Source organism: Erpetoichthys calabaricus, chromosome 4, assembly GCF_900747795.2.
Source record: "Erpetoichthys calabaricus chromosome 4, fErpCal1.3, whole genome shotgun sequence".
NCBI classification, from domain to species: Eukaryota; Metazoa; Chordata; class Cladistia; order Polypteriformes; family Polypteridae; genus Erpetoichthys; species Erpetoichthys calabaricus.
Genome location: NC_041397.2, coordinates 34,448,958 through 34,476,812, shown reverse-complemented (window position 1 = coordinate 34,476,812; position 27,855 = coordinate 34,448,958). Strand labels below are relative to the sequence as shown.

Below are 27,855 nucleotides of genomic sequence, written 5' to 3'. Positions count from 1 at the left end.
GGTTCTGGTTTTCGCAGTGTAATTATATTAAAATAATAATCAGAACACGGCTTATCAGTGCGTCTATACAGTAATCCCTCCTCCATCGCGGGGGTTGCGTTCCAGAGCCACCCGCGAAATATAAGAAAATCCGCGAAGTAGAAACCATATGTTTATATGGTTATTTTTATATTGTCATGCTTGGGTCACAGATTTGCTTAGAAACACAGGAGGTTGTAGAGAGAAAGGAACGTTATTCAAACACTGCAAACAAACATTTGTCTCTTTTTCAAAAGTTTAAACTGTGCTCCATGACAAGACAGAGATGACAGTTCTGTCTCACAATTAAAAGAATGCAAACATATCTTCCTCTTCAAAGGAAACAGAGAGTAAAGCAAACAAATCAATAGGGCTGTTTGGCTCTTAAGTATGCGAAGCACCGCCGGTACAAAGGTGTTGAAGGCGGCAGCTCACACCCCCTCCGTCAGGAGCAAGAAGAGAGAGAGAGAAACAAAATCAAAAATCAATACGTGCCCTTTGAGCTTTTAAGTATGCGAAGCACCGTGCAGCATACTTAAAAGCTGCACACAGAAGGTAGCAACGTGAAGATAATCTTTCAGCATTTTTAGACGAGCGTCCGTATTGTCTAGGTGTGCAAACAGCCCCCCTGCTCAATCCCCTACGTCAGGATCACAGATAGTCAGCGCAAGAGAGAGAGAAAGAAAAGTAAGTTGGGTAGCTTCTCAGCCATCTGCCAATAGCGTCCCTTGTATGAAATCAACTGGGCAAACCAACTGAGGAAGCATGTACCAGAAATTAAAAGACCCATTGTCCGCAGAAATCCGCGAACCAGCAAAAAATCCGCGATATATATTTAAATATGCTTACATATAAAATCCGCGATAGAGTGAAGCTGCGAAAGGCGAAGCGCTATATAGCGAGGGATCACTGTACTATATTCTTGTCTAGTTGATGCTTATAAATAATTATATGTGAAAAAAATATTGCTGTTTCTCTGTATATAAATAAATCTATGCAAAATGTATCTTAATTTTTCTCTTTATGTCATTTTAATTTTCAATTTAAATAGGTTAACATATTCAGATATGTTGGAGGGCGGCAAATTAAAGCCCCGCCCTGCCCCGAATGGCACGAACTTGAGCTACGCCACTGGGTGTGTGAGTGTGCCCTGTGTTGAGCTGGCACCCAGCCTGGGGTTTGTTCCTGCATTGCGCCCTGTGCTGGCTGGGATTGGCTCCAGCAGACCCCCGTGACCCTGTATTAGAATATAGTGGTTTGGATAATGACTGACATGACTAACAGTGAACTACATTACAAACCCTTGCTGTCACTCTACACCAGTGGTTATCAAAGTGTGCTTGTGGACCATCAGGGGTCCTTAAGTTTGTGTCAAGTGGTCCATAAGCACATTAGGGCAAAGTGACTTTTAAATCACTCAGATATGTTATGCCATATACTGTATATTTTGACAAATGAGAGGAGACCATTCGGTCCATTGGGTTCATCTTTTTGGTTAATTGTTAAGCAGTCCCAATATCTCATCCAGCTATTTCTTAATGGTTGTTAAGGTTTCTGCTTCAACAACATGTCTCATCGTTTGTTCCAGATTTGCACAACTCTTTTCATACAGGAGCGTTTCCTCCCTTCAGTTTAAATTGCACTTCCCCTTAATTTTCACTGTTGTCATAGAGTATGTGATTCATTGTTAAGTGGAAAGAATTCTGCTGGATCTACCTCATCGATGCCTTTGAGGATTTTAAATACCTGGAGTAGGTCCCTACGCAGTCTCTTCTGCTCGAGATTAAACAGGTTTAATTCTCTGAGTCTCTCAGAGTTGGCCATGTCCTTAAGGCCTGGGATGCACTTGGTTGCACAGCTTCAAGTGCACAATACTCCAGATGCAGTTTCACCAGTCCATTATATAGTCTAACCAGAATGTTCTTTGATTTATATTCAGCTCCAGTTTTTACAATATAACCTAACATTTTATTTGCCCTTTTAATTGCTTCGGCGCATTGCTTAGATCAGAGGTGAGCAACGTTGGCCCTTGAAGGCCACAGTGTTATAGACTTTTGTTTCAACACAGTTGCTTAAATCAGTTATTGCTTGCTAAGATTTCCCACCCTTACTTGTTTATTTCAGTCTTAAAGAACTGTATTCACAGTTTTCAGTTGCTCCTTAATAGCAACAAGATACAAATGACAAAGAAACCAGCAGCTCTCCACCTAACTTGTTTCCTTATACACCTGTGTGCATTCATCATGAACTGCTGTATCTGGTTTAATAAATATTTAGATGGAAACTGAAGAGATAAAAGTGAAGGACTGATAATTTAGGCTTTAAATCATTTAAATGATATCCCTCGAAAGGAAAAAAATCTACAATATAAGGATAACCTGATATTGTAGAGTTAAAACACTAACAAACCATGATGCAAAATAAGGTCTGAGATTAGCAAGGGTTGGTTTCTAAATAAGCAACTGGGTTGGAACAAAAACCTACAGCCACTGTGACTCTCCAGAACCGATGTTGCTCACCCCTGGCTTAGATGATGAACATATTGTGTCAACATAATTCCTTGAATCTTTTTAAAGGTTGCTTTCTGTAGGACAGTGTCTCCTAACTTGTATTTTTATTTGACATTCCTTTTGCCCACAAGTAGCACTTTTCTGCATTAAACTGTATTTTCCAAGTGTTCACCCAGTTCTGAATCTTGCACAAGTCTCTTATGTACATATTTAAGCATTTATTTGTAACAATCAAGGCTGCTAGCCGACACTGATGATACTTTACCAATATACTTGGATACACGAGAAATGATTCTAAAACTATAACAACAAAGCACACCTCCTAACTTTTTTGTGGATGGCAGCAAATTTTGCTTCAGTTCCACACTTTCTTTTTGCTAGATGTAGTTGCCCTCTCTCTCTCTCACAGACATGCAATACTTCTTCAACCTCAGTCTCTCTGAAGTCCTGTAAATCTCAGTCTATGTCTGCTCTTCTTCAAAACTCACTCAGAGGAGAGCCTACGTCTGGTCAAGGCAGTGGTTTACACTCCATGCTGCCAGTAACATGCACATCAGTGCTGACAGGCTGTCTGCTGTTAACCGATCCTAATGGTGGAGGGGTTATTATGGATCATGAAATATGAAATCTGGGACTTTTTAATGCAAGTCCAGCAAGCTTGGATTTGAACTGTAGTAATTTTAACATAAATGCCTTTTGTAAAATGAATCGGAAATGTAATGCATAATCATGCTAATTGGTGAGTGTCAGACTCAAGCGGTCCATTGTTAGGTATGACTTTTAGCACAGTGGTCCTCGGTACAAAATGCTTTAAGTGTCTTTGCTTTAGGCTGGGTTTATACTTCATGCAACGCAACGCATGCTGCAGCGGACGCTCCTGCTATGCAAGCGTTGTAGTGTTTATACTTGCGCACGTACTTTGCGCACATCTGGAGGAATCCACCAGGTGGCAGTGTGAGATATTATCACAGTGAGAACATGTTCGGCTTCGCTATGTTGTGAATTACCTGGAACACCCATTAAATTCCGATGACACCTTACCGCAATATCTCTGAAAAGGATGTTTATTGATTAAATCCAGGGATGTATCCATTCCAGCAAGCATTGGGCAAGAGTGAGAAACAATCCCTGGACGAGGCCTCGGTTCATCGCAAGGTGAATACAAGCACACACATACACTAGCATCATTTTAGCGGCACCAAATCCCCAAATCTGCATATCTTTGGAAGGAAACTGGAGCACACTGAGGAAACCCAGCAGGAAAACATGTAAACTCCAGGCAGGGAATATCAGTGATGTGACTCCCTGCAAGACAGTAGCGCTAATGCTCCGCCACTGTGTCACCCCATGTGTGTAATTATTAACAGTATTCATTATTTAAACGAAATTACCAAATATCTGTAAAATGTAATATAAATACTTTAATGCTTTTCATCATGAAAGTGATATCAAGTATACATCTAAGGATTCTAAATGTGCAGAGAGTTGGAATATCATACATTTAATGTGCTCAGTGTGGCAATCTATTGCTGGCGATCCACTGCTGTCAGGAGCAGAGAAAGCCCTAGAAGAAAAGATGGCACAGAAGGCGGTATGTGAGACTTTTAAAATGTATCGTGTCATTACGATTGGGAATATGCGACGCTTGAATATAAAAGCACCATGAATACATCTGTATGTCGGCATTTTGCTTCACCACATCGAACCATTTAACAAATAGCGCGCACATTGATCCTGTAGGATCCGCATAGCAACTTTCTGTCACATGTAGATAGTAAACAGAGACTCTGACGTCACATTTCAACTTTTAGCATACTGCGCCCACCAACTTTTTGCTTGTACTGCAACTAGCGCACGCATCGTGTTCATTTCTGAGGACCTGCTCAGAGGACGCATCAAATGAACGCTCAGAACGCGTGGCAGCCATGATGCGGCCGCGTACGCATTCTGAGCATGAAGTATAAACGAGCCCTTAGACTTACTGTAGGACAAATACAGATTTTGATCTCTGCTTACAAAATAAAACTATTTTTGAAATGCTTATGGAGAGTGTTACAGTAAATATAATTTAGAATAAAATTGATCTCATGTAGACTTTCCTAAACTAAATAGTTTCCCACCTCTAATTTGTAGTGAGCATATGTAACTTGTATAAAAGGCTTGTCCCCCAACAGGACTGATTGCCACCTGATGTAATGGAGGTACATTTATGTGTTCCTCCCAAGAAACTTGTAAACTCTTCAGCATGCTTTTAAATTAATAAGAATAGCACCCCCTGCTGATAGTAATTAAGTGTCTCTGGCAAGGCTAAAAGAGTAAATAGTGTAGCCCCCTTGGGTATGGACCTGAAAGTGGACATGTTCCTCAGGTGGCTTTGGACTATCCCAAGTGTTTGGGAATACCTGGAGAAGCTGGCTATCAAAGTAACCCTGGGATAATTATGTGTGTAGGGACATAGCAAAAGTGTCCACTAAAGAAACCAAACAGTGCTGTTAAGGGCCACATACCACAAGTCTGGAGTAAAGTGAATAGTTTCATTCCTCACTTTGTCTCTTGCACCCTTCGGTTTTTACAATATTAACAAATCCTCAAGGAGAATGTCAGATGTTATTAAAATATTACACCCAAAAATGACATTTTGCTTAAATGTTACTTACCGTAATGTATTTTATAGTGACGGAGAAGTTTAAATCTTGTGTTTTCATGCAGAAAGGAAGTAAGAAAGTTTATGATTCAATGGCCAATGCAGTAGTAAAACAGCAAACAATATCAAAACATCCATGAAAAAATAGTGTTTCTCGTGTTGTATAAGCTACATGCATTGTCACCCAGTCACTTACAACATTCAAAACATTTTCACTAAAATATTTTCAAATAAACTGCTACTGGAAGGTGCTGTTATGAATGAGGAAGGAACACACATGTACACTTAGCTTAGCTTTGGGGCAGCCAATGAATAAGAAAGAATCCTGACCAATGAGAGAGGGGGTAGGCGGATGGTCATGTTGAACACTTGTTTGTGTGTGTGCTCGTGTGTTCCTTCCTTGTACTGACTTAGTAGGGTGCCCAAACTTGTGCAAATGTTGCATTTACTGTTTTTTTTTCACTTTTTTCAGTTGATCAAATAAATAATAACTGTATATTAAAATTTTCATAAATATGTATTTTTACTTAAAATGTCAACAAAATATGTATTTAATCCAAGGGTTGATGAAACTGTACATATGTGTGATACCGAATTAGGGCGAATCATGTGTTTTATTTGGCAGGTACTGTAGATAGATAGATAGATAGATAGATAGATAGATAGATAGATAGATAGATAGATAGATAGATAGATAGATAGATAGATAGATTAATAAAGTATCTATCTATCTATCTATCTATCTATCTATCTATCTATCTATCTATCTATCTATCTATCTATCTATCTATCTATCTACAGTACCTGCCAAATAAAACACATGATTCGCCCTAATTCGGGCTCATCAGGCAAACGCACCTTTGCTTCCCCTTATGTGGACTGAACCTCAGACGTCGGTGCCTGAGGTGAAGCCTCTGATGTTGCGCCACGGTGGCTGGTTTGATTACTTGACAGGGTGAAGATGTTTGCCAACTGACTGACCAACCACATGTGTCACCTGGTAGGTAACCATCCTAATAATCAGATTGCGATTCAGACCTAAGAATATATATATATATACACACAGTATATACTGCTTAAAAAAATTAAAGGAACACTTTTTAAACAGAGTATTGCATCAAATCAATGAAACTTCTGGGATATTGATCTGATCAGTTAAGTAGCAGAGGGGGTTGAAAATCAGTTTCAGCTGCTTTGGTGTTAATGAAATGAACAACAGGTGAACTAGAGGGGCAACAATGAGTCGATCCCCAAGACAGGAATGGTTTAACAGGTGGAGGTCACTGACATTTTTCCCTCCTCATCTTTTCTGACTGTTTTTTCACTAGTTTTGCATTTGGCTATGGTCAGTGTCACTACTGGTAGTATGAGGCGATACCTGGACCCTACAGAGGTTGCACAGGTAGTCCAACTTCTCCAGGATGGCACATCAATACGTGACATTGACAGAAGGTTTGCTGTGTCTCCCAGCACAATCTCAAGGGCATGGAGGAGATTCCAGGAGACACGCAGTTACTCTAGGAGAGCTGGGCACGGTCTTAGAAGGTCCTTAACCCATCGGCAGGACCAGTATCTGCTCATTTGGGCAAGGAGGAAGAGGATGAGCACTGCCAGAGCCATACAAAATGACCTCCAGCAGGCCACTGATGTGAATGTCTCTGACCAAACAATCAGAAACAGACTTCATGAGGGTGGCCTGAGTTCCTGACATCCTCTAGTGGGCCCTGTGCTCACTGGCAGGCACTGTGGAGCTCATTTGGCATTTGCCATAGAATACCAGAATTGGCAGGTCCACCATTGGCACACTGTGCTTTTCACAAATGAGAAGAGGTACACCCTGAACACATGTCACTGACGTGAAAGGGTCTGGAAAAGCCGTGGAGAACATTATGCTGCCTGTAACATCATTCAGCATGACCGGTTTGGTGGTGGAAAAATGATGGTCTGGGGAGGCATATCCATGGAGGGACTCATAGACCTCAACAGGCTAGACAACGACACCTTGACTGCCATTAGGTATCAGGATTAAATCCTTGGACCCATTGACAGACCTTATGCAGGTGCAATGGGCCCTGGGTTCCTCATGGTGCATGACAATGCCTGGCCTCATGTGGCGAGACTATGCAGGCAGTTCCTGGAGAATAAAGAAATTGATACCATTGACAGGCCCCCATACTCGCCTGACCTAAATCCAATAGAACACCTCTGGGACATTATGTTTCAGTCCATCCGACGCTGCCAGGTTTACACCTCAGATTGCCCAGCAGCTCAGTGATGCCCTGGTCCAGATCTCGGAGAGATCCCCCAGGACACCATCCATTGTCTCATTAGGAGTATGCAAACAAGCATGTGGGGGCCATACAAACTACTGAGCATGATTTTGAGTTGCTGCAATGAAATTTCAGCAAAATGGACTAGCTGGCTGCATCATTTTTTCACTTTGATTTTTGGGGTGTCTTTGAATTCAGCCCTCTGTAGGTTAATAATTTTCATTTCCATCAAACGATGTGGCATCCTTTCGTTCCTAACACACTACCCAGTCCATATCACATTTACATTAGATTACATCCGGCGCCGCCGAGAGTGGCAGCCTTTTCAGCAGCTCCGTGTATGACTGTATGTGTATGTGTACTTGTGAATTTCCCATTGGGATTAATAAAGTATCTATCTATCTATCTATCTATCTATCTATCTATCTATCTATCTATCTATCTATCTATCTATCTATCTATCTATCTATCTATATCAGTAGAGATATCCATCCAGCAGGATGTTTTTCCCATTGAGATCTGATGTGTTTTCAAAGTGTTCCTTTAATATATACTGTACATATATGTCTCCTTGTGTAGTCTGTGTATAGTTCAAGTCTAGCAGAGTAAACTGTCCTGTTTTTGAAGAGCAGAGGCCTTTGAATCGAATCCTCAGGTGTTACAGATTTCAGCATTTCCTTGGGTTTCAAGTATCACTGGTTCCAGACACTTGAGAAGGCAGGCTGTTAATATACAACCTGAGAAGAAAAAAACAAAAGAGTGTTCAGGTTTGAAATGGATAATGGATGGATGGATGGATGGATAGAGGATTAACATTGATATAATGGTGTAATTCCATGATTAACTGATTTATGCATTTAAATGCCACAGTCTGTTTACAGTCATTTAAACAATTATTTTTCCCGGCAGTAGAAGAATAAATTATTCTTTATTCAAATGATAGAAAGAAAATATTTTCCAAAGACAAAGTCATTTTTAATAAATCATTTTACTAGTTACTATAGAGCAGGTATGTAGTTGTAGAAGCGTAGTATGAAGGCCCAAGCATCAGCCCTTTTGTCCTTTAACAGTGTGGTGTAGTGGTTAAAGCCATGGAGCTCAAACCCTGAGATGGTGCATTCAGATCTGGCTACTGCCACTGTGTGACCGTCACTTCACCTGGCTCTACTCAAACTGGAGTAATAAATACAATATTAGAAATACAATTGGTTACATGTAAGTCACCTTGGATAAATATGTCAGCCAAAATAATAAGTAATAATAATAACCTGAGAAAGTGAAGTGGAATTTCATGTTAAGTGTTTGTAATAAATGGCTGTGCTGTTATTTTGTGCAGTGTTGACGTTTGCATGCGGAGAGAGTCAGCAAACTGGAATGATAGCAATGCAAGTGCTAAACAGAAGAGCACATTTTACAACAGAGACCATAAATTACTTTACAATTGTGAGATTACACAGATTTGCACTTGAAGGGGTTAGTCTGGCATGAGGTAAGTCAGAAAGAGCATGGCACTCCACAGTGCTTAGACCCAAATTTAATTCTCATCTGTGGCTTCAGATTCATATTTTGTCATTCTTTCCACACACTCATGTATTTCTCCTCCATAGTCGAAAGTCAGGCTGTTCAGTCGATTGGCAACTTTGACTTTGCCCAGGGTGAGTGATTGTGCTGTGCAGGTAATTGTACCCTAATGGACTGATGTCTTGTACAAGATTTGCAAAGAGACGACTTCCAGCTCCTAGCACCATGCACTGTCATGCAAGTGAGTATTCACACACTGGTTATGCTGTAATCCACAAAGTGATTGCCATGGCAAAAGTTTGTGAGGGAAGAGTGTGGCCTCATTATTTGAAGCTCTTAAGTCCTGAATGAAAAGAAAAAAAAAATCTCTCTCTCTCTCTCTATATATATATACTGCATATATATATATATATATAGTATATATATATATGTATATATATATATAGTATATATATGTATACAGTATATATTTGTATATAGAAGACCAATCAAAATATCAGGGCCTGACCTTTGCAACTGCAGCACCACCCACACCGACCTTATCTGTGTGTGTATTACATGCACTTTTTCTTGGATGTAATCATTCTACTTCAGCAGAGAGGACTATCAAGCTTGACTCTTCCTTTAGCAATCCTTGAGATGATTTGACACAAACATAATCAATACTTTTAAACATTTATTTAGGCAACAGCATCAACTCCAGGGTGAAAACCTGAAAATGTATGTATACCCTAATTAAGTGCCACCCTCACAGTCATATAACTCGGAGCTGCTAGACACCCAGAAACGTTACATTGTTAAGGCAGCACAAACAGAACTGTGTCAAAAATAATGAGTCATAGTTATTTTTAACATTGCATTTAATTGAATTAGTGCTCCTATACTCCAGGTGCCAAAAATCTTGATTTAAATGTTGAGTGTGCCAGGTGAGCCTTTTTAAAAAAAAATACTTTGAGCAAGAAAGTCTTTGTTTCACACGATAACTTTAAGGCAGCCTGAAGCATTTCAGATCTTTCCAAAAGTTAGTCCGTCCCCCGCACAGCCGAAAAAAGCGACACATTCGCCCAAGAAAACCCCGGAAAGGTTCGATGTTCTCGAGTGCAGGAATTCCAGATGACTTGCGCCTGAGTCCTTCTTCATGATGACATCCAGTAGGTGACACTTTATTGGAGAATGCCGCATGTTTGGATGCAGCCGTCTTGTGCAAGGCGATCATCGGAAGGCAGCTTGAAGCGCATCGCCCGGTGCGTGACTTTAATCCGAGGAATGAGCGCTCCGTGTACAGGACTGTTTATCGCTAGGCTGACATCGGGGGACATTTTTGATCCGTTTACAGTGCTGTCTTCAGGTGCACCTGAAATCCAAGAACACACGATTTATGAAGTCGGAACACACGGTTTTTGTTTATGAAATCGGAACACTACACTAGTTAAGATTACGGCTTTGGCACAGTCCAGCAGAAGGGGAGGGGGAAAGAACTCTATTTAAGTAATTCTAGGCATCATTAGTCTTGCTTCACTTAAAAGTTTCACTAAATGCACGTCTGAAAATAACGCCATGCTTTAAACAGCATTTCCCTTTACGCTGTAATATCATGCAACAGCATAACCTGAACGCAGTTACTTACAAAATTGTCCTATTTGTTTTTAGATACCTTAAACCAGATTTGTAGATATACTTTCATTCATTCATACGTAATCAATCAAGAAGCAGGCAACCTCTGAGATGATTTGCGAAGAGTGATAATCACGAAGCAAAAGACAGCAGGGAAACCAGCTGCGCAGCTGCGAATCGCATCGCTAATAATAGAGAGTTGCTGCTTTTTTAAAAAACATCGGGCAGTAGAATATTTATCTATTTACGTTTTAAAAGAAAACTTACAATTTAAACTGAATACTTTGCTGCGCCTCTCTTAGCTAGTGAGCATGCCCAGCACTGAGCCGCGTGCTCTTCATTGACAGAACCGCCAAGCAACTCCGCAGTGGTGCCAAGCCATGGGATCGCGCATACGAAGAGGCTTCCACCTTGTTGTCGACCTACCTGTCAAGATCCTGCTTTTACATTTTACCTTCGCACACATCCAAGGTAAGATTTTCAAGGATATTCGCTGGCTCCGTCTGGTCTCGAGATGCATGAAAAGTTGCGGTGGGGGGAGACGGGGCTGGGGGTGCAGATTTGTCTTCTTTCTTGATGCAGTCCGTGTTTGCAAGCGCTTGAGATGAATGAAAGGAAAGCTCGCATGAAATATTTTTATTGCTGAGCGACAAATCTTTATTATTACTATTATTATTATTTGTAAGCGTTGTGTCGTTAAATGTGATTTCAACATTATATTTGAAGAAATTTAGTGATGTAATTAAAGTTATCGGATGAAACAACTGATCATTATGGTATTCTTTTTTTTTTTTTTTTTTTTTGCTGCTTCTGCGTGATTTCAAAGTAGTGATGTGTCTTGCGCTTCCTTGAGCCGTGGAAAGCGGTTTTGTTTGTACATAATTAAGTATTCTCTGTGTCAGTACTATTTGTTCTCTTGGAAGAATAATTAACTTTGCATGTCATTCTTGGATGCACCACTAACGTAATTTGCGCTTAATTTGAGAATTTGGCCCGACATGAGCCGTAATATTTCCATAAGCGAGCAAAGCTCACCCACCGGGGATACTCCGTGTTCTCACGTCTCTCAGAACATCGCAGCCGCGCTTACTTCAGTCTCTGGGAGAAGATTCCGCACTTTCTTTCACGTCGAGATCTTTTCGATGCTAGAGCGTGGAACACCTGATAAGAGGCCGAACTCTTCATTTATTCGGGGACTTTTCAGAAACCTGTAGTATCTTGTTTGAATTAATTTGTCTGAACTTTATTTTACGCTTGGGTAAAAGCACACCGTATTCCGACGCCTGTCGTTGATTCCAAAATAGGTGGCTGCTTAACAAATGTATATATATATGCTTGAACATTACGTCTTAAGTTAAATAGCGGTAGTTTCTACGAGTGTAGTGTTCTCTAAATATTTATTGACTGTATTTGGAAACTTCAATGTGTATAAGTGACAGGATGAGAGAAGAAGATGTAGCGAACTTGTTTACCATTTAGCCGAATTACCTCATCGACCCAAGGGGCTAAGAGACAAGCGTGTTATACACAATGTTCTGACAACTTTGACTTATCTCCAATCTGGGCTGCTGGGCACGGTTTATACTTTGAGAAGTAAGACAAATCAATCTGGACAGTTCGCACAAGCCTGGAGAACGTAAAACAAAGTACAAAGTAAAACCGGGCGGCTAAAGCTGACCTCAAAGACCCGCAGGACTCGCTTAACGCTCGCGTGAAAGATTGCGAGTCTCGCAGAGCGCTGATGGGATTTGTGCAATGGTAACAATCACGGGACTCCTCGTCTTTGGGAAAATGTGTTTTAGTTTAGAAACAAATGTGAGTAACTCAATTACGGGGTGAATATTGTCAAAGTAAAGTTAAAAGACAGCAAACGATGACATATTAAGCAAAAAGTGAGCTGAAACGAAACAAATATAAACAATAAAAAGTGCTATCAATACCGTAAACTGTAAAAGCGTTAAAGATCATTTTAAATATACAAAACAAGCTACTAAAACATAACTATGTTTAAATATAACAATACCACATCAGTTAAAATGTTTAATAATAAATATGAATAGTTTGTAATGAGGTGAGGAAAGAACATCTTCTTAAAAAAATGGGATAAAACGGTGTATAAAGCTAAAGAATATCTGAAGTCTGTTAATAGATTAGATTCAAATACAGCACGCTGACCAGTACTGGTTCTTTAATGCACTTTACTGGTTTGTGTAGTTCCTTGTAGAAGTATTGCTTCACAAAGAAACATTTTACTCTTGGAAAGATTCTTTGGACTTTGAGAAAGTCCTAAAGTTTCTAATATGCGGACAAAACAGAAATCTGTAATCCGTGGAAGGCTACCTAGCAGGAAAGCAACAGATCAAGGAAAGCTGAGCACAGCCTGAAGTTGCAGCGAGAGTCCTTTTAAAATCAGTGGTATTTTACAAAAGTAATAATAATAATAACAAATTTGATATAGCATAACGTGTGACGACAAATAAAACGCAAGCACATAAAATTAACTATTAAACGTATGCGCAAATATTTAATGCTAAACGTTTCAGCTTAGTTTAATATGTTTTTTCAATGAACATATAATAATAATAATAATACTGTAATTTCGTAACAAAGTGAACCGTGCAATGTACAGTAGCTTGCCGTATGTGAAATATACAGTGACAAAGAAGGCGCACAATTTTTTATAAATTAACAGCTTGTCACTGCGATCATTATATCATTATCAGCCCTAACTGTTTGGAAAAAAAAGCTTTTTTTCAGTAAGTCATGGAGGTATAGTGTAGATCACTGTATAGTAGTGTCGAGAAATGGTAATTTAAAAATCTTGCCACGCATCTTAATAATTGCATAAGGCTGCAAATTGTGAGTGTGGGCATCGCTGTGCACTCCGCCCAGTGTTGTTTCACGTCCCGGAGAGACGGATAGCTGAATATTAACAAGCAAAAGGTAATTCATACCGAAGAAGGCGTCATATTTGCTCGGTACATTTAACAAATCTGATAGTTATATTTTTCATTTTCTGTAAGAAACAGCTGTTCTGGACTTTTTTATCGTTTATGTGTGTTACTATTACCGTAACAAATCAAATATCCCGAACACCTTGTATCTGAAGCTATAGTTACAGCATGCATAGACATTATGGGAGTTTATGAACAGCAGTTAAAAGTTTGCACGTGGAGACACCTGGAGCTCGTGTGTCCAGAAAATCAACTGTTATTTATTTATATGCTCTCAGTAGTGACTGCTACACCGCTACACTCGCAACAAAACGGAAATCACAGTCTATGCGTAGTTATTTTTAGAATTACTCCACCATTGTGGAGGGCAGCGGACTCACGCACACAGACACAATGATAACGGTATATTTTCATAGTATATTACATTAAATGTTATACTCACACTAATTCTAATTAAGGCGTGGGGGCTGGAACTATTAGAGGCTAGTCCATATCTATCTATCTATCTATCTATCTATCTATCTATCTATCTATCTATCTATCTATCTATCTATCTATCTATCTATCTATCTATACTCCTAAAAAGTCTTCGACTTTCTTTAAATCTTTAGGTTTGGATTCAGTATTTCAGGATACACACATGTGTAATACTGGGCTTTATTAAAGAACATAATTCTTTAGAATAAAGAATTGTCAAAGCAGAGTAGTATCATGAAAAAAAAAAAGATTTTTCTTTAATAACCAAAAACAGACTAGTCCATAGCCACCTGCTGCAAACTGCCCGATCTGCCAGAACTGACGGACCCCCGAGCTCCGCGCTAGTACTGCCCTCTAGAGGTTATTATTTTACACCTTAATCTTGACAATGCTAACTGCCAGTCTTCCACCCCCAGGATGTGCAAGTTTCAGGTCACTTTATCACATTTCACATCTCAAAATCGTATTTAGTTTGCTTGACTTCCCTGCTGAGAGTCATGCATGTTGTACTTGAGTCAGTGTAAAGCCATTCATTTTTATGATGGAATGATGGGAATTGATTATTGGTTAATAATCAAAAGTATTATGTTTCAGTATTCATGCGTACATTTGCCATCACTCAACAGAGACATAGGTTATGGAATTTTATTTGACCCACTGACCATCCATCCATCCATTTTCTAACTTTCCATTTAGTTTGGGGTCACTGCTCACACACTATGTGAGAAAGGAAAAAAACGTGAAAGTTAATGCTATGCCAAAAATAAACAGAGGTGAGAGTAACACTACACAGTCATTCTACTTCGTTTGGCCTAGCTGCGCTTTCTTGCACATTCATGTGAATAGGATTGACGACATCGAAGGACACAGACATACAGTAAAACTGAAGAAAAGTGACAAAACAGGGCTATGCAGACAATGCATGTTGTGCTGGAAGTATGTCTATTTTTAGAAGAACACTGTCATAAAGTGATTTTAAAACATTGACTGAAGTCTGATTTAACTGAACGGCCTTGTAGAATGTAAACCAGCTCTGCTACTCTGACAATGTCTGCAAAAAAAGCTTAACTCATCTCAGTGCATTTTGATGACAATTAATGTAGCCTATTTTATGTGTCACTTCAAAACTGCCGCTCAGCCCTCTTACTGCACTATCTACTAGTTAGAGCAGAGGAAACTAAAAGCAAAAGCCCACCAAAGAAATCTGAAATTTTCACTAATCTCATTGCGGACTCTGTCCTTGTTATTCCTCTATGCGACAGAGCACAGGACAGAAAATAAAAGCTTACTGTTCTCATCCTCCTAGATCTGAGTGCAGTATTTGATACCATTGATCACAATATTTTTATAAATCGCCTTAGTCAGTGGGTGGGCCTCTCTGACAGTGTCTTAAATTGGTCTTACTTAACAGGTCCTTTGTTAGTTGTGGTATAAACTTTAAAGGTGCATGATATTCTGTATGGTGTTCCACAAGGATCTATCCTGGGTCCGCTGCTCTTTTTGATCTCCATGCTTCCATTAGGCCAGATCATCTCAAGGCATAACGTGAGCTACCACAGCTATGCTGATGACACAGAACTGTATTTATCAATAGCGCCTGATGATCTTGATTATCTTGGTTCACTGACCCAATGTCTTACTTGTGTTACTGAGTGGAAGAATAGTAACTTTCTCAAACTAAAGAAGGAGAAAACAGAAATCTTAGTTATTGGCAAAAATGGATATAGTGAGGGTATTAGAAATGACTCTAACCTGAATTTTAAATCACATGTTAATCAGATTACCAAGACAGCATTTTTCCACTTAAGAAATACAGCAAACGTTATCCCCTATAACTTTGCAAGATGTTGAAAAATTAGTTCACACTTTTGTTTTAGTTGACTAGATTACTGTAACACACACTCCTGTCAGAACGACCTAAGAAAGACATCAATCGGCTGCAACTAGTGCAGAATGCAGCTGCTAGAATCTTAACTAGGAAAAGAAAATCCCAGCACATCTCTCCAGTTCTGATGTCATTACATTGGTTACCTGTGCCATTCAGAACTGACTTTAAAATACTGCTAATGGTTTACAAGGTCTTAAATAATCTGCTCCATCCTATATTTCAGAATGCCTTTCACCTTACACTCCAAATCGTAATCTTAGAGCTCTTCAAGTGAGTGTCTTCTTATGCTGTAATTCCAAGAGCTAAACTTAAAAAAAGTGGTGAGGCGGCCTTCTGCTGTTATGCACCTAAAATCTGGAATAGCTGACCGATAGAAATTTGCTAGGCTAATAGGTTGGAGCACTTTAAAAACTGCTAATAACTCATTATTTTAACATGGCTTTCTCATAGCTTCATTTTAGTGTAACCCTGATATAATGTATATTCATTGAATTATCATTTTTATCATGGCTCTGCAATCTGTACTAATCCCTACTTTTCTCTGCTGTTCTGTTTTTGTTTTTTCTGTGGTGGCAATCTGGGCCCCCACCACCTGATCAGGGCACCATGCAGTCACTATTGTTGATGGATTCAAGGCCAGATGTCCACATGACCATCATCATCAAATTCTTTCACATGAAGCCTAAAACCATGAGGACTGATTGAGATCTTTTATGTTAGGTAGAATACCTAGAGGGTGCTGGGTGGTCTTGTGGCCTTGGGACCCCTGCAGATTTTGCTTTTTTTCCTCCAGCCCTATGGAGTTTTTTTTTGTTTTGTTTTGTTTTTTCTGTCCTTCTGGTCATCGGACCTTACTTCCATCCATCCATTATCCAACCTGCTATATCCTAACACAGGGTCACGGGGGTCTGCTGGAGCCAATCCCAGCCAACACAGGGCACAAGGCAGGAAACAAACCCCTGGGCAGGACCTTACTTTATTCTTTGTTATTTAGTATTGCCCAATCTTATTTTTATAGTTTTATTTTGTTATGATCTTATCTTTCGTCATCTTGTAAAGCACTTTGAGCTACACCATTTGTATGAAAATGTTGTTGGTTTTGTTGTTGAAACCAAAAGAGCTCAAGAAGTGAAGTTTCTCATGTTGCGCAGGCAGACAAATCAACAGCACGTTTGTCATTCATTTATTCACTAAACTGAGGCAGACTGTACTAATTTAGCTGTGAGGATTCAAAGATGCAACTTCATTACTGCACCGATTGACCTGGAAGATCCCAGCTGCATCTGAGAAGCACACAATAGCTCTGAAGGGTCTCTGCTTCCAATATGTGTGTCACCATATAGCTGTCTTGTAAAGCGTGACACTTTTGGGTCACAGCTTTGTGTTTACAATAAGAGAATCTCAGAAATTGTCAAGAACTTTATTAACAATGAAAGGTGCAGTAAATAAAAAGTTGTCAGGAAGTAAAAGAATCACCTGTGGTGAAAACAACACACAATAAACAGAGAAGGAAATAAGTGTGCCAGAAAAGGGAGGCTTGAAGGAAAAAAATATTAAAGAAGTAAAGCTGTACATTTTTTAAAATTCTAAAATGAGTTCTGTGGTGGCGCCCTGCCCGGGGTTTGTTCCTGCCTTGTGCCCTATGCTGGCTGGGATTGGCTCCAGCAGACCCCTGTGACCCTGTGTTAGGATATAGCGGGTTGGAAAATGACTGACTGACTAAAATGAGTCTAATAAGGCCGCAATATGGGTTTGTGTATAATAAGCGGCAAGAAATGGAAGTCAATTATGTTGGCTGCAGGATAGAATTAATCACATTGAAATAACAACAGCAACAACAACATTTATTTACATAGCACATTTTCATACAAAGTCTTTACAAGATGACCAAAAGAAAGTTACAAGAAGAGAAAACAATTAAAAATGAGCAATAATTTTAAAGAATGAATAACAGCACAACAAGGTACATTCAGATGGCCAGGAGGACAGAAATATAATAAATGCATTCAAATCAATCTGAAAGTAAAGTGCCAGTTTTTTTAAGAGTTCACTTCATAAATCAATCAAATCAAAGATTCATAAATGTAAATATATACTGTATATATATTTATTTATATATATATATAAATCAGCTCTGGTTGTTCTCTTGCCATCTTTATGTACTGTATAAGGCTTTTATTTAGAAAACAGCATGAACCTGTTTCTGATAAGAGTGAAGGTTTGTTTTGCAGGTTTAGTGTTTAAATTTTGTTTAAAAATGCCCAGGTTGATTTTCTATTTAGTATACATAAATTTATTAAAAATTATGGTAATATTAATTGATGAGAATAGCCAAGTAACTGGTATGTCTTTATTGTTTTTGTTGATTAATCTTTGGAAAGGACCTTGAGTTGAAGTGCTATATACATAAAGTTATCATTAAATCTCATCAAATGGACCTTTTCCTATCTTTTTATATTGCTTTCATTCATCCAAATGGGAAGCTAATCATTAATATCCAGGCTGTGTATTGAGCCCATGTGGATGGAACTGGAAGGCACCAGCATGAACCCCTGTACATGCTGACACCCCAGTATGTAAAGAATCCACCGTTACTTTGGTCACATTTATACTGAGGATAATCAAGTCAAACAGGGCTAAACAATTAATGATAACGTTTAAAAATACATAAGTAAAAAGACAATCCCCCCCACTTGTGCCCACCCACATTTCTGCCCTATGAGCCTTGGACGACAGCCCATGACCGAACCAAGAAGGTGGGAATGAGAGTGAATAGGCAAAAGGCTGACAAAAAGGCAGGCATAGCAAGAGCCCTTCACATTAACTGCCACTGTATATCTAGTTACCCATTGGTTAGATGAATGGGATCCAGTTCTTGATGTCAGATAATAATAATAATTCTTTGCATTTATATAGCGCTTTTCTCACTACTCAAAGCGCTCAGCAATTGCAGGTTAAGGACCTTGCTGAAGGGCCCAACAGAGCAGAGTCCCTATTGGCATTTACGGGATTCGAACCGGCAACCTTCCGATTGCCAGTGCAGATCCCTAGCCTCAGAGCCACCCATTACACCTCAAAGCAGAGCACTCAAGGAGAATCAAATTATTAAGAGATATTTTCCAAAACTCATCATAAAAAATGTTAAGGATTTTACGAGATTAACAGTGGTGGTGCTAAGGGAATTAATCCTGTGCTGGAGAAGAGAAATGGACTGGCGAGGACTGTGTGGCATAAGTAGGACTTGGGTAGAGAGTTAGAAAATCAGTGGAAATGACTGCTAAGAAAAAGTGTGAGAGAGACATATGGGACAGACAGAAGTACAGTAGTAAATACCTACCATTACAATTCTAGAACCACTTTTTCCAATTTATGATGACATAACGCTTACCACTGTGCCAGTTCTTCATATACACAGTATATAAATTGCACAGGAGTAGGGCTGTAGCATGCCCCAGTGGTTTATGCACTGGTAATCACTAATTGCCAGTGACAATGCAACACCAGCTATAAGGGGGTGTTATTGTCATGTGTTACAAATGGTGCCCAAGAGATAGTTATTCTTGGGAGATAAATAACTACAGTATATGAGTGAGTGGTGAAACATGAAAGAGTCAAAATAGAAGCCCCACCCCAAGTTGATAAGGTCACCCATGAACTTATATGCAACTTGATTCCCCTCATAATTTAATGGACAGGTAACCTGGCTGTGGCCTAAAACGTTAAGTGAGACACAGAGGTGGAGGACATTAGGGACACCTCAGTTTGACCACAGGAGTTCCCTACCCATTCCTGACTCCAGAAGTGAGGTATGGGATTCTTAAGGGAGTTTCTCATCCATAAGGATAATCATAGATTTAGTGTTGACCAATGCTTGGCTGGCAGGAGGAAGACAGGCCAGAAAACAGTGAGAAGGTGGATGGAATGAGCACAGACAGATGACTAGGAAAACAAGTGGACCAACCACACTAGGGGTCCTCAATCACAGTCCTGGAGGGCCGAAATTGGCTGCAGGTTTTTGTTCTAACCCGGTTGCTTAATTAGAAAGCAATTCTTGCCAATAATTTAATTTCATGGCTTGTTAGTGCTTTAACTCTGTTATGTCAGGTACATATTTTCTTCCCCTTTCTAAGGATATCATCCAAATGATCTAAGGCTAAAATTAATGAGTAATTCTCAGTTTTTTCTCTTCACTTTCCTTCCAAGTATTTAATTAAACCCAACAGTGCATGGTAAATACACAGACGTGTAAATGGAAACAAGCTAAATGGAGAAATGCGGTTGTCTTTTGTCATTTGCATGTTATTGCTAATTAGGATCAATTAAAAACCAAGAATACAGCTGTTTAAGAATAAAATAAGCAATAAGAGTTCAAAATCTTAACGAGCGAGACAACTAAAGTGAAGCAGAAGAGTTACTTGAGCAATAAGTGCTTCTTATTAAGCAATTGGGTTGGAGTAAAGACCTGCAGCCACTGCGGCCCTCCAGGACCATGACTGAGGACGCCTGAACTACACTCTCTGAAATTCACAGCTTGGACCCTTGGCAAAGCAGGTCATGAGAAGTTTGCAGGTTTATTGTGTTGTACTTTTGTTGTGCCTTTAATGCTATTCACAGCCTTCTGTAGTGGTTCTTCTTTGTAATAAATCCTTTTCTTTTATTTGTTTAGCTTTACTCCCTGTACTACATATACGGGAAGTCTTTTTGTCATAGCAATGTTGATTTATGGCAAACGGCAGAAACAAACAAGCACATACAACCCAATAATTTTTCTTTTCAACTGAATTTCAATTAATTTTTAACTAGCAACTTCCATTTTTTTTTACTTATGAACGAAGGAAACTAATTTGGACTTGGATGAATACACAGCAGTCATCACTAATACTGAGGCATTGTGCAGTACACTTTATACTTAATCAATGTTATTAGTTGTTTTGTACTTTCGTCTCATAATCAACAGTTAGTGATGGATCTTCATATCATCAGTTTGTGTTCTGTAATTTAAAGTACAGTAATATTGCATTAGAGTGGCACAGTGGTAGCGCTGCTGCCTCGCTGTTAGGAGACCTGGGTTCGCTTCCCGGGTCCTCCCTGCGTGGAGTTTGCATGTTCTCCCTGTGTCTGCGTGGGTTTCCTCCGGGCACTCCAGTTTCCTCCCACAGTCCAAAGACATGTAGGTTAGGTGGATTGGCGATTCTAAATTGGCCCTAGTATGTGCTTGGTGTGTTTGTGTGTGTGTCCTGCGGTGGGTTGGCACCCTGCCCGGGATTGGTTCCTGCCTTGTGCCCTGGGATTGGCTCCAGCAGACCCCCGTGACCCTGTGTTTGGATTTAGCGGGTTGGAAAATGGATGGATGGAATATTGCATTACTGCAAATTCATCCCCAGAAGTATGGGTTTTTAGGAGGAAGGGGATGCATGATTACAACACAAATAGAACACACAGTATTTTCGGTTTTTGACAAATATGTCTGAGGGTTATTTCAAAATAAACTACAGCAAACAGGATGATGCATTCACCACAGGTTCACATTGTTGCTCAAGAAGCTCAAAGCCAAGTAAAGGTTGTACCTGTCAAACATAGGCACCTGTAGGCACACAGGCTCACACATACAGAAAGCTCAGTACAAGGCTCCAAATATATTATTCAGTGCAAGGAAACATCATAAAATAAAACCAAAATAAAAATAAAATAATTAACCAAATTAAGCACTGATAAATTAATTCCCCATAGATAAAATAAAACTGTTCCAAGCCTGATGATTATTAGTGCTAGGTTAAGAAACAAAGGCAGAAATTAAACCACTGAACGCACCATTAGAAGAGTTGAATTCAACAAGTTTGGGAATGGAGTTTGTAGCAGTCACGTGATTAAAATCACATTGCATTGTTGTCCAGTAAACTGTCACATTTTTCCTAGAATGTTGATTTCTATTTAGTTCACTTTTACAATATATATTTTTGTATTATGTAAAGCACACGTATTAAGGAACAAGGGTTAAGTCCCAAGGTAAAGTTCATATTCTCTCTAATCTCACTAAGTGGTGGTGTACATGTTGATAAGCACATGATGTGGCAATAATGACCTTATAAACCTGTATACAATACAGAATTGTTTTTGTTCTGTTTCATATTATAGCCACTTATGGGTGCTTCGACCAACTGGAAAAGTTTAGTCTACATTAAGAGTAGAAGCCTTCCCAGCTGTCAGTCATTGTCCAACCCGCTATATCCTAACTACAGGGTCACGGGGGTCTGCTGGAGCCAATCCCAGCCAGCACAGGGCAGGAACAAACCCTGGGCAGGGTGCCAGCCCACCGCAGGACACACACCAAGCACAATTTAGGATCACCAATGCACCTAACCTGCATGTCTTTGGACTGTGGGAGGAAGCCCGAGCACCCGGAAGAAACTCACGCAGACATGGGAAGAACATGCAAACTCCACACTGGGAGGACCCGGGAAGTGAACTCAGGTCTCCTTACTGCGAGGCAGCAGCGCTACCACTGCACCACTGTGTCGCCCGCATTCCCAGCTGCTTATAAATAAATCAATGGAATTCTCTGTGAGAGCTTCCACAAATGTCCCTTGAACATTCTCTCTCTCTTGTTCTTTATAGGCCTGTGTCTACTCATGCTTACTAAGCACCTTCCATAGAGTGGAGTTCATTTTGTTGACTGTAAACAGATGACAACTTCCTTCTCTCTTCCTCAGTGGCCTTTTTATTTTCATTATTTTCTGGTTATCAGACTTGAGGAGGAGAAGAAGACTTCATCTCTCTTTTGGACATCACTGAGCCGATCTTTTTAATCTGACTTTCTGTAACCTTCCTGGAAGTGACGACCACATCCTGGAATGTATCTGACAAGGATGCTTCAAGGTTTTAGTAGATCCTTGACTATTTTCTCAGGGTTTTCCTGTGTGAATGGCCAGAATAACACAAGGAGGAGGGAACTGTGACAATATGTAAATAAGGAAAATTGTAAGCTGTTTGTCTGTCTATTTACAGAAAAATGACTGAACCTATTTTTACATAATTTTTTGCATGTGCATTGCCATTGCTCCAACCTAAAATATAAAATATATGGCATATCGGGGTGAGGGGTTGTGATGGTGGGGTGGTGGTAGAGTATTGGTACATGGGGCAACCAAAAACCCAGTGGAACTATAGTTCCCAACAGGGAACAGGAGTGTGTTGGGCTGATGGGAGGACACTATTCTCTGCCTTGTATTGGACAAAGAGAGATCTATGATCGCAAGTACAGTGTTTCTTCGCAACTAATTTGGATATCAGTTTCATTGCCTCAACGGATAACAGCTTTTCTCTAAGAATATTGTATGTCTTTTTGTCTCATCATGATTTGCTTTTAGCCATGATGCATTGACAAAAGCCATTTTACTCTGTTTAGTGTACCCCTTTCATGAGAAGTACAGGCCCAAAAGGGGTATATGGTGTTGCCAAGTCCTTAAGCAGCTAGAAAATTTTTAATACTCCAAAACACCCTTTTTACTAAGTTCTGTGGTTGCAAAATTACAAGCAAAACTAAGTTTATTACCAATTTCAGAAAAACTGTATGAGAAAGAAAACTCATCTGATTAGCTCATCACTACCCATTATTTTGCGATGTTATAAGAGATTTTATAAGATCGATGGGTGGATGGATATTAGACATAACCAACAGAGAGAGATTTGGACTACCAGACAAGGACAGTGGCAGCCTGCCTGTGTTGGTTAAACGTGCAGAGAGGAGTTTCATTGCCCTGTGGAGAATAACTCAGATGAACTGACAATAGTACATTTTTATTAAAGTAAAACCTTAAATTTTTGAAAAAAAAAAAAATACAGTGTTGTTGTAAATCTGCATATCGTTACTAAGTGCATTATAGAATAGCTTCGATAAAACAAAATGAAATGCATTGGTTTTTTGCTGAGTTGCTGTTTAGATTATATTATAGAAAGAGAATGACCAAGGGCAGTTTTAGGATATTTTATAGTTTTTGATGGTAGGCATTTGTTAAGCACGCGTTACATTGAAGCCATTATAAATTTAGGCTTTGATACCAATACAGCATCATGATTTGTAGCACTTTTAAATCAACGTTGAATGAATCGCATTTGAATCATCGATTACCACCTCTGGTGCTGTCTCCTGTACTAATATGGAGACCTTCACTGATATACGTGAACCACAATTTCCCCCCAGCCCCCTTACTATAGATACTTTCCACAGTCCATGGATTCAATTATTCAGCAAGCCATCCAGTTCATTAATGTGCGATTAAATGTTTATTCGTGAAACCACACTAAATAAGGAAATGCAAAGAAACAGTGTTCATGATTCCAACTGAACAGCAATTTTGTACTGTAATCATACACAAAAAGAACAAATTCTCGACTCATGAGAGCAGAGAAATTGACATTTATCAGACGGGTAGTGTAGGTAATGGATAAGAGAGGTTAGGAGCACACCCTGATACAGCGCATTGCTGCACCCACCACATGACAAACCAACTCAGGATCCCAGATTAGGACCAGAGTGCAGCCATACAACGGGTGACACCTCAGCACCACACTAGTTCAGATTGAATGTAACAGTGTGAGGTTTTTTATGGTGGCTGGAGTGCCAGTTCTGCCACCGACCCCCAGGTTTTTCCCTGCAGGTTGGACGGCCTACAAGTAGGGCAATGGATGGGGCACTTGAATTTCAAAGGGGCCAACATTTAAAAACCACAGAAATATTGAGATAGGTCTAACTGCCGTCTGCAATACCTATGATGTAGATCAGGTAATGCCCACAATGTGAGTCACGAAACGCCCTTTGAGTCAGATAACCCTCCCACAACCCAAATCTTAACCATAGCGTAATGTGATGGGAGTTTCATGACTGACGTTGAGGGCGTTTCATGATGTTGGGGCATTATGTGACTGAACTCATAGGTACTACGATCTGGTTACACTCTGCTGGAAATATTTGCTTTCTTACTTTAACTCATTACACAAATATACCTGGGCTATGTCAAGTACTTTAGCTAGTATATACTGCTCAAGATACAGTAGTTAATAATACATGATCTTGGATACAGAGTAATACTGTATGTTTTATGTCTTATAACGTGTACAAAATTCAATGTTTTTTGGTTCAGAACTTATTCTTAGTGAGTCTTTTGCATGCAGGACATTTCAGATCTTAAACAGAAAGGAAATACCTGAAGTAGAGAAATAATGTGAGTGAGAAAGTGTTTCAGGCATACTTAAAATCAAAATTGGATTTTCTCTTCACATATGATAACGTGATACACTTTGGTCAATTAATTAACTCAGAGGAATAAAATAAACAGCCTCAGAAGGAATATAAAACAGGAGCCACTTTCAGTATAAGCTAGTGTTTCAGATCTTAGACAGACTTTTGGGTTTTGAGAAGTCAGTATTTGCCATTTCATACGATACTTCATTGTTCTGATTAAACCTTTGACATATCCACCGTTTTGCTTTTCTTTAGTTTTTCATGCCGTTCTTATCTTTCATTCAATCAAAATCTTTATAGCTGTAGTCAGTGATAATATTAATGGTCCCCATGTGTTCTGATGAATGGCGGCATTCTGTTTTTTTAGCATAATCAGCTGTGTTCTCTAAGACTTCCATTTGTGACATTATTTGCAACCACAATATATCTGCTTGATGAACTTGTCAGACTTCTCAGAAGTCAAGAGTTAAGTAAGGACAAGTCTTGTCTTCAGATGGCTGAAAGACAATGAAGAGCTGGGATTCGTGCCATCATTGGCTGAGCTCTTTCTTCATAATACTGTACATAAATATTAACTTGACCCCATCCAACAACTGCCACCCCCACAAACTTTAAGCCATGACACTCAGCTGTTATGCTGATCCTTTTTCTAAGATGAGACATTAAATCAATTCCCATCCATTAGAGATTTTCATGTTTTAAATACTATACTAAAAAAATAATAAGTTTTATGTGAGTCCCAGCACAGGCTTTTACGATTAAGGATGCACAAATACCTTATTGATCTGTAGTCCAGTTGGCTAAGAAAACCTTCCGCTTTTCAACTGTTTATTATAAAATTAGTTCCTTGGGAAAAAAACCACATGACACGTTAAGACATAGACTCACAATGGGATGAACAGAAAGAAAACAGATTGAAACCAAAAACCTGCTGTGGCTCTGGCCCTTACTTAAAAGGCATTTTGGGTGGGGGGGGCTCATCTGTTTGCCAACCCCCCCAAGCACTACACCCAAACAATCCCACTTTGTCTCACCTCTGCATTGACATTCTGCTTGTCTTTAGACTCAGTTTAACCATATGGCATGAGGTGACTTTATGATTCATCCCAGGACAGCTTGCAGTCTTGGAATTCTGTGATTAGGGATGGTCCTTGTTTGGGTATATCAGGGACTACATCACAGTGACTTAACACTGGACAACATGTTTTTCAGAGTTTTGCTTCCTTAAAATCTTTGGTGATTATGATAGACAGCTTCAAGGTAAAGACAAATATAATTTCAGATTCACTGTGTATCACATAGGAATTTGGAGAAGACGTGAAATTAACTTTCATTGAACTTGGCGTGTCTAATCGCTTAATGATACTGACACATCGCTCAATTGAGCTAAAAATGTTTTGCTGCTTTTTTCATTTTTATACTCAGATGCTTCCTGCTTCAGTGCCCCACAATAGCCTGCCAGCACTGATGGATTCCACTTTTCAATCATTGAGAATCATCATGCTCATCACTGTCTGCATTAAGATTAACTGAGAAGAAGTCCAAGCGTGAATGCACAAAATGAATCTTTAGGAACACGTTGCACTTCTTGGTTTAGTAGGCTTGAAGCATGTTGTCAACCAGCCGGACATAGTTTTGGTGCTCTGTAGTTACAAAGAAAATTCTCGACGACCTCCTTAAATGCCATCCTTGTGACTTCCACCAGCCTCACTAGTAGATCGTCAAACCGCTTGTGATTGATGATGAAGCATCAGTTATTCATTGAAACATCTGCATCAGATATTGAAATTCTTCACCTTTCTTGTTGTCATTTTGACTAATTTTTAGCATTCCAAATTTTACTTGAAGAGCAGGCAAAAATATCTTTGTTGGTTTGATAAGTGGTCTATATCGTTCAGGGGCAAATGGGCGACAGACAACTTGGCGAAAAGAGAACTCGGCGACAGACAACTCGGCGAAAACACAAGTGGGCAACAGACAACTCGGGAAAGGACAACTCGGCGAAAGACAACTGAGTGAAAAGACAACTCGGCGACATTCTGTACCAGTTAGGTAATAGTTAGGTTCAAAGAGATTTTTTAATGATATTTAAATGACAACGTAGGGTGCTGTAAAATCCACATAATCACCTGCTTTATGAGAGTCCCAATACGTTGAGAGTAAAGATATTCCTTAAGCCGTACTCGCAGGTCACCTTTTGTATTCTAAATAACGTTCTCATACGATTACAATCAATACAATTTATATAAAGGATTAGCAATTTTGGTTGCAGAAGATAATGTAAGACAGAGTTTGTTCCATCTGCAGAATATTTTGTCAATTATATAAATTTATTTTAAATCATGTTGTCATTTAAATATAATTAAAAAATCTCTTTGAACATAACTATTACCTAACTGGTAAATGATGTCACCGAGTTGTATTTCGCCAAGTTGTTTCTTCGCCGAATTGCCTTTCGCCGACTTGTCTTTTCGCCGGGTTGTCTTTCGCCGAGTTGTCTTTTCTCCGAGTTGACTATTGCCAAGTTGCCACCGAACCGGTTTATATGCCCTGCTTGCCCGCCTTGAAACCTAATGCTTATGGTTCTTTTTAATGTAATGCGACTCTTTAGCATGGATGTCTTATTTACAGTACTTGGTATTGTGGCCTGCAGGGGGCACCTCTGAACCCCAAATCTGCAGACACAATTGCACAATGACAGTCCCAAATCAAATAAAG

At 39.5% G+C, this 27,855-nt stretch overlaps 1 protein-coding gene and 1 long non-coding RNA gene across 2 annotated transcripts in view; one reads left to right on the top strand and one right to left on the bottom strand.

Moving 5' to 3' along the window:
- Positions 1-9,910: 9,910 nt before the first annotated feature.
- LOC127527672 (uncharacterized) lies at positions 9,911-11,135 on the bottom strand. Its single transcript, XR_007934856.1, has 2 exons — positions 11,004-11,135; positions 9,911-10,317 (listed from the first exon to the last, which is right to left on the bottom strand). It is a non-coding gene; the product is annotated as an uncharacterized LOC127527672 (long non-coding RNA).
- Positions 10,819-27,855, top strand: part of rxfp2b (relaxin family peptide receptor 2b) — a 312,780-nt gene continuing 295,743 nt past the window's right edge. The window contains exon 1 of the mRNA XM_028800786.2: positions 10,819-11,048. Coding sequence (XP_028656619.2) covers positions 10,958-11,048 — 91 coding nt within the window. The 5' untranslated portion in view covers positions 10,819-10,957. The remainder of the gene's footprint in view (positions 11,049-27,855) is intronic.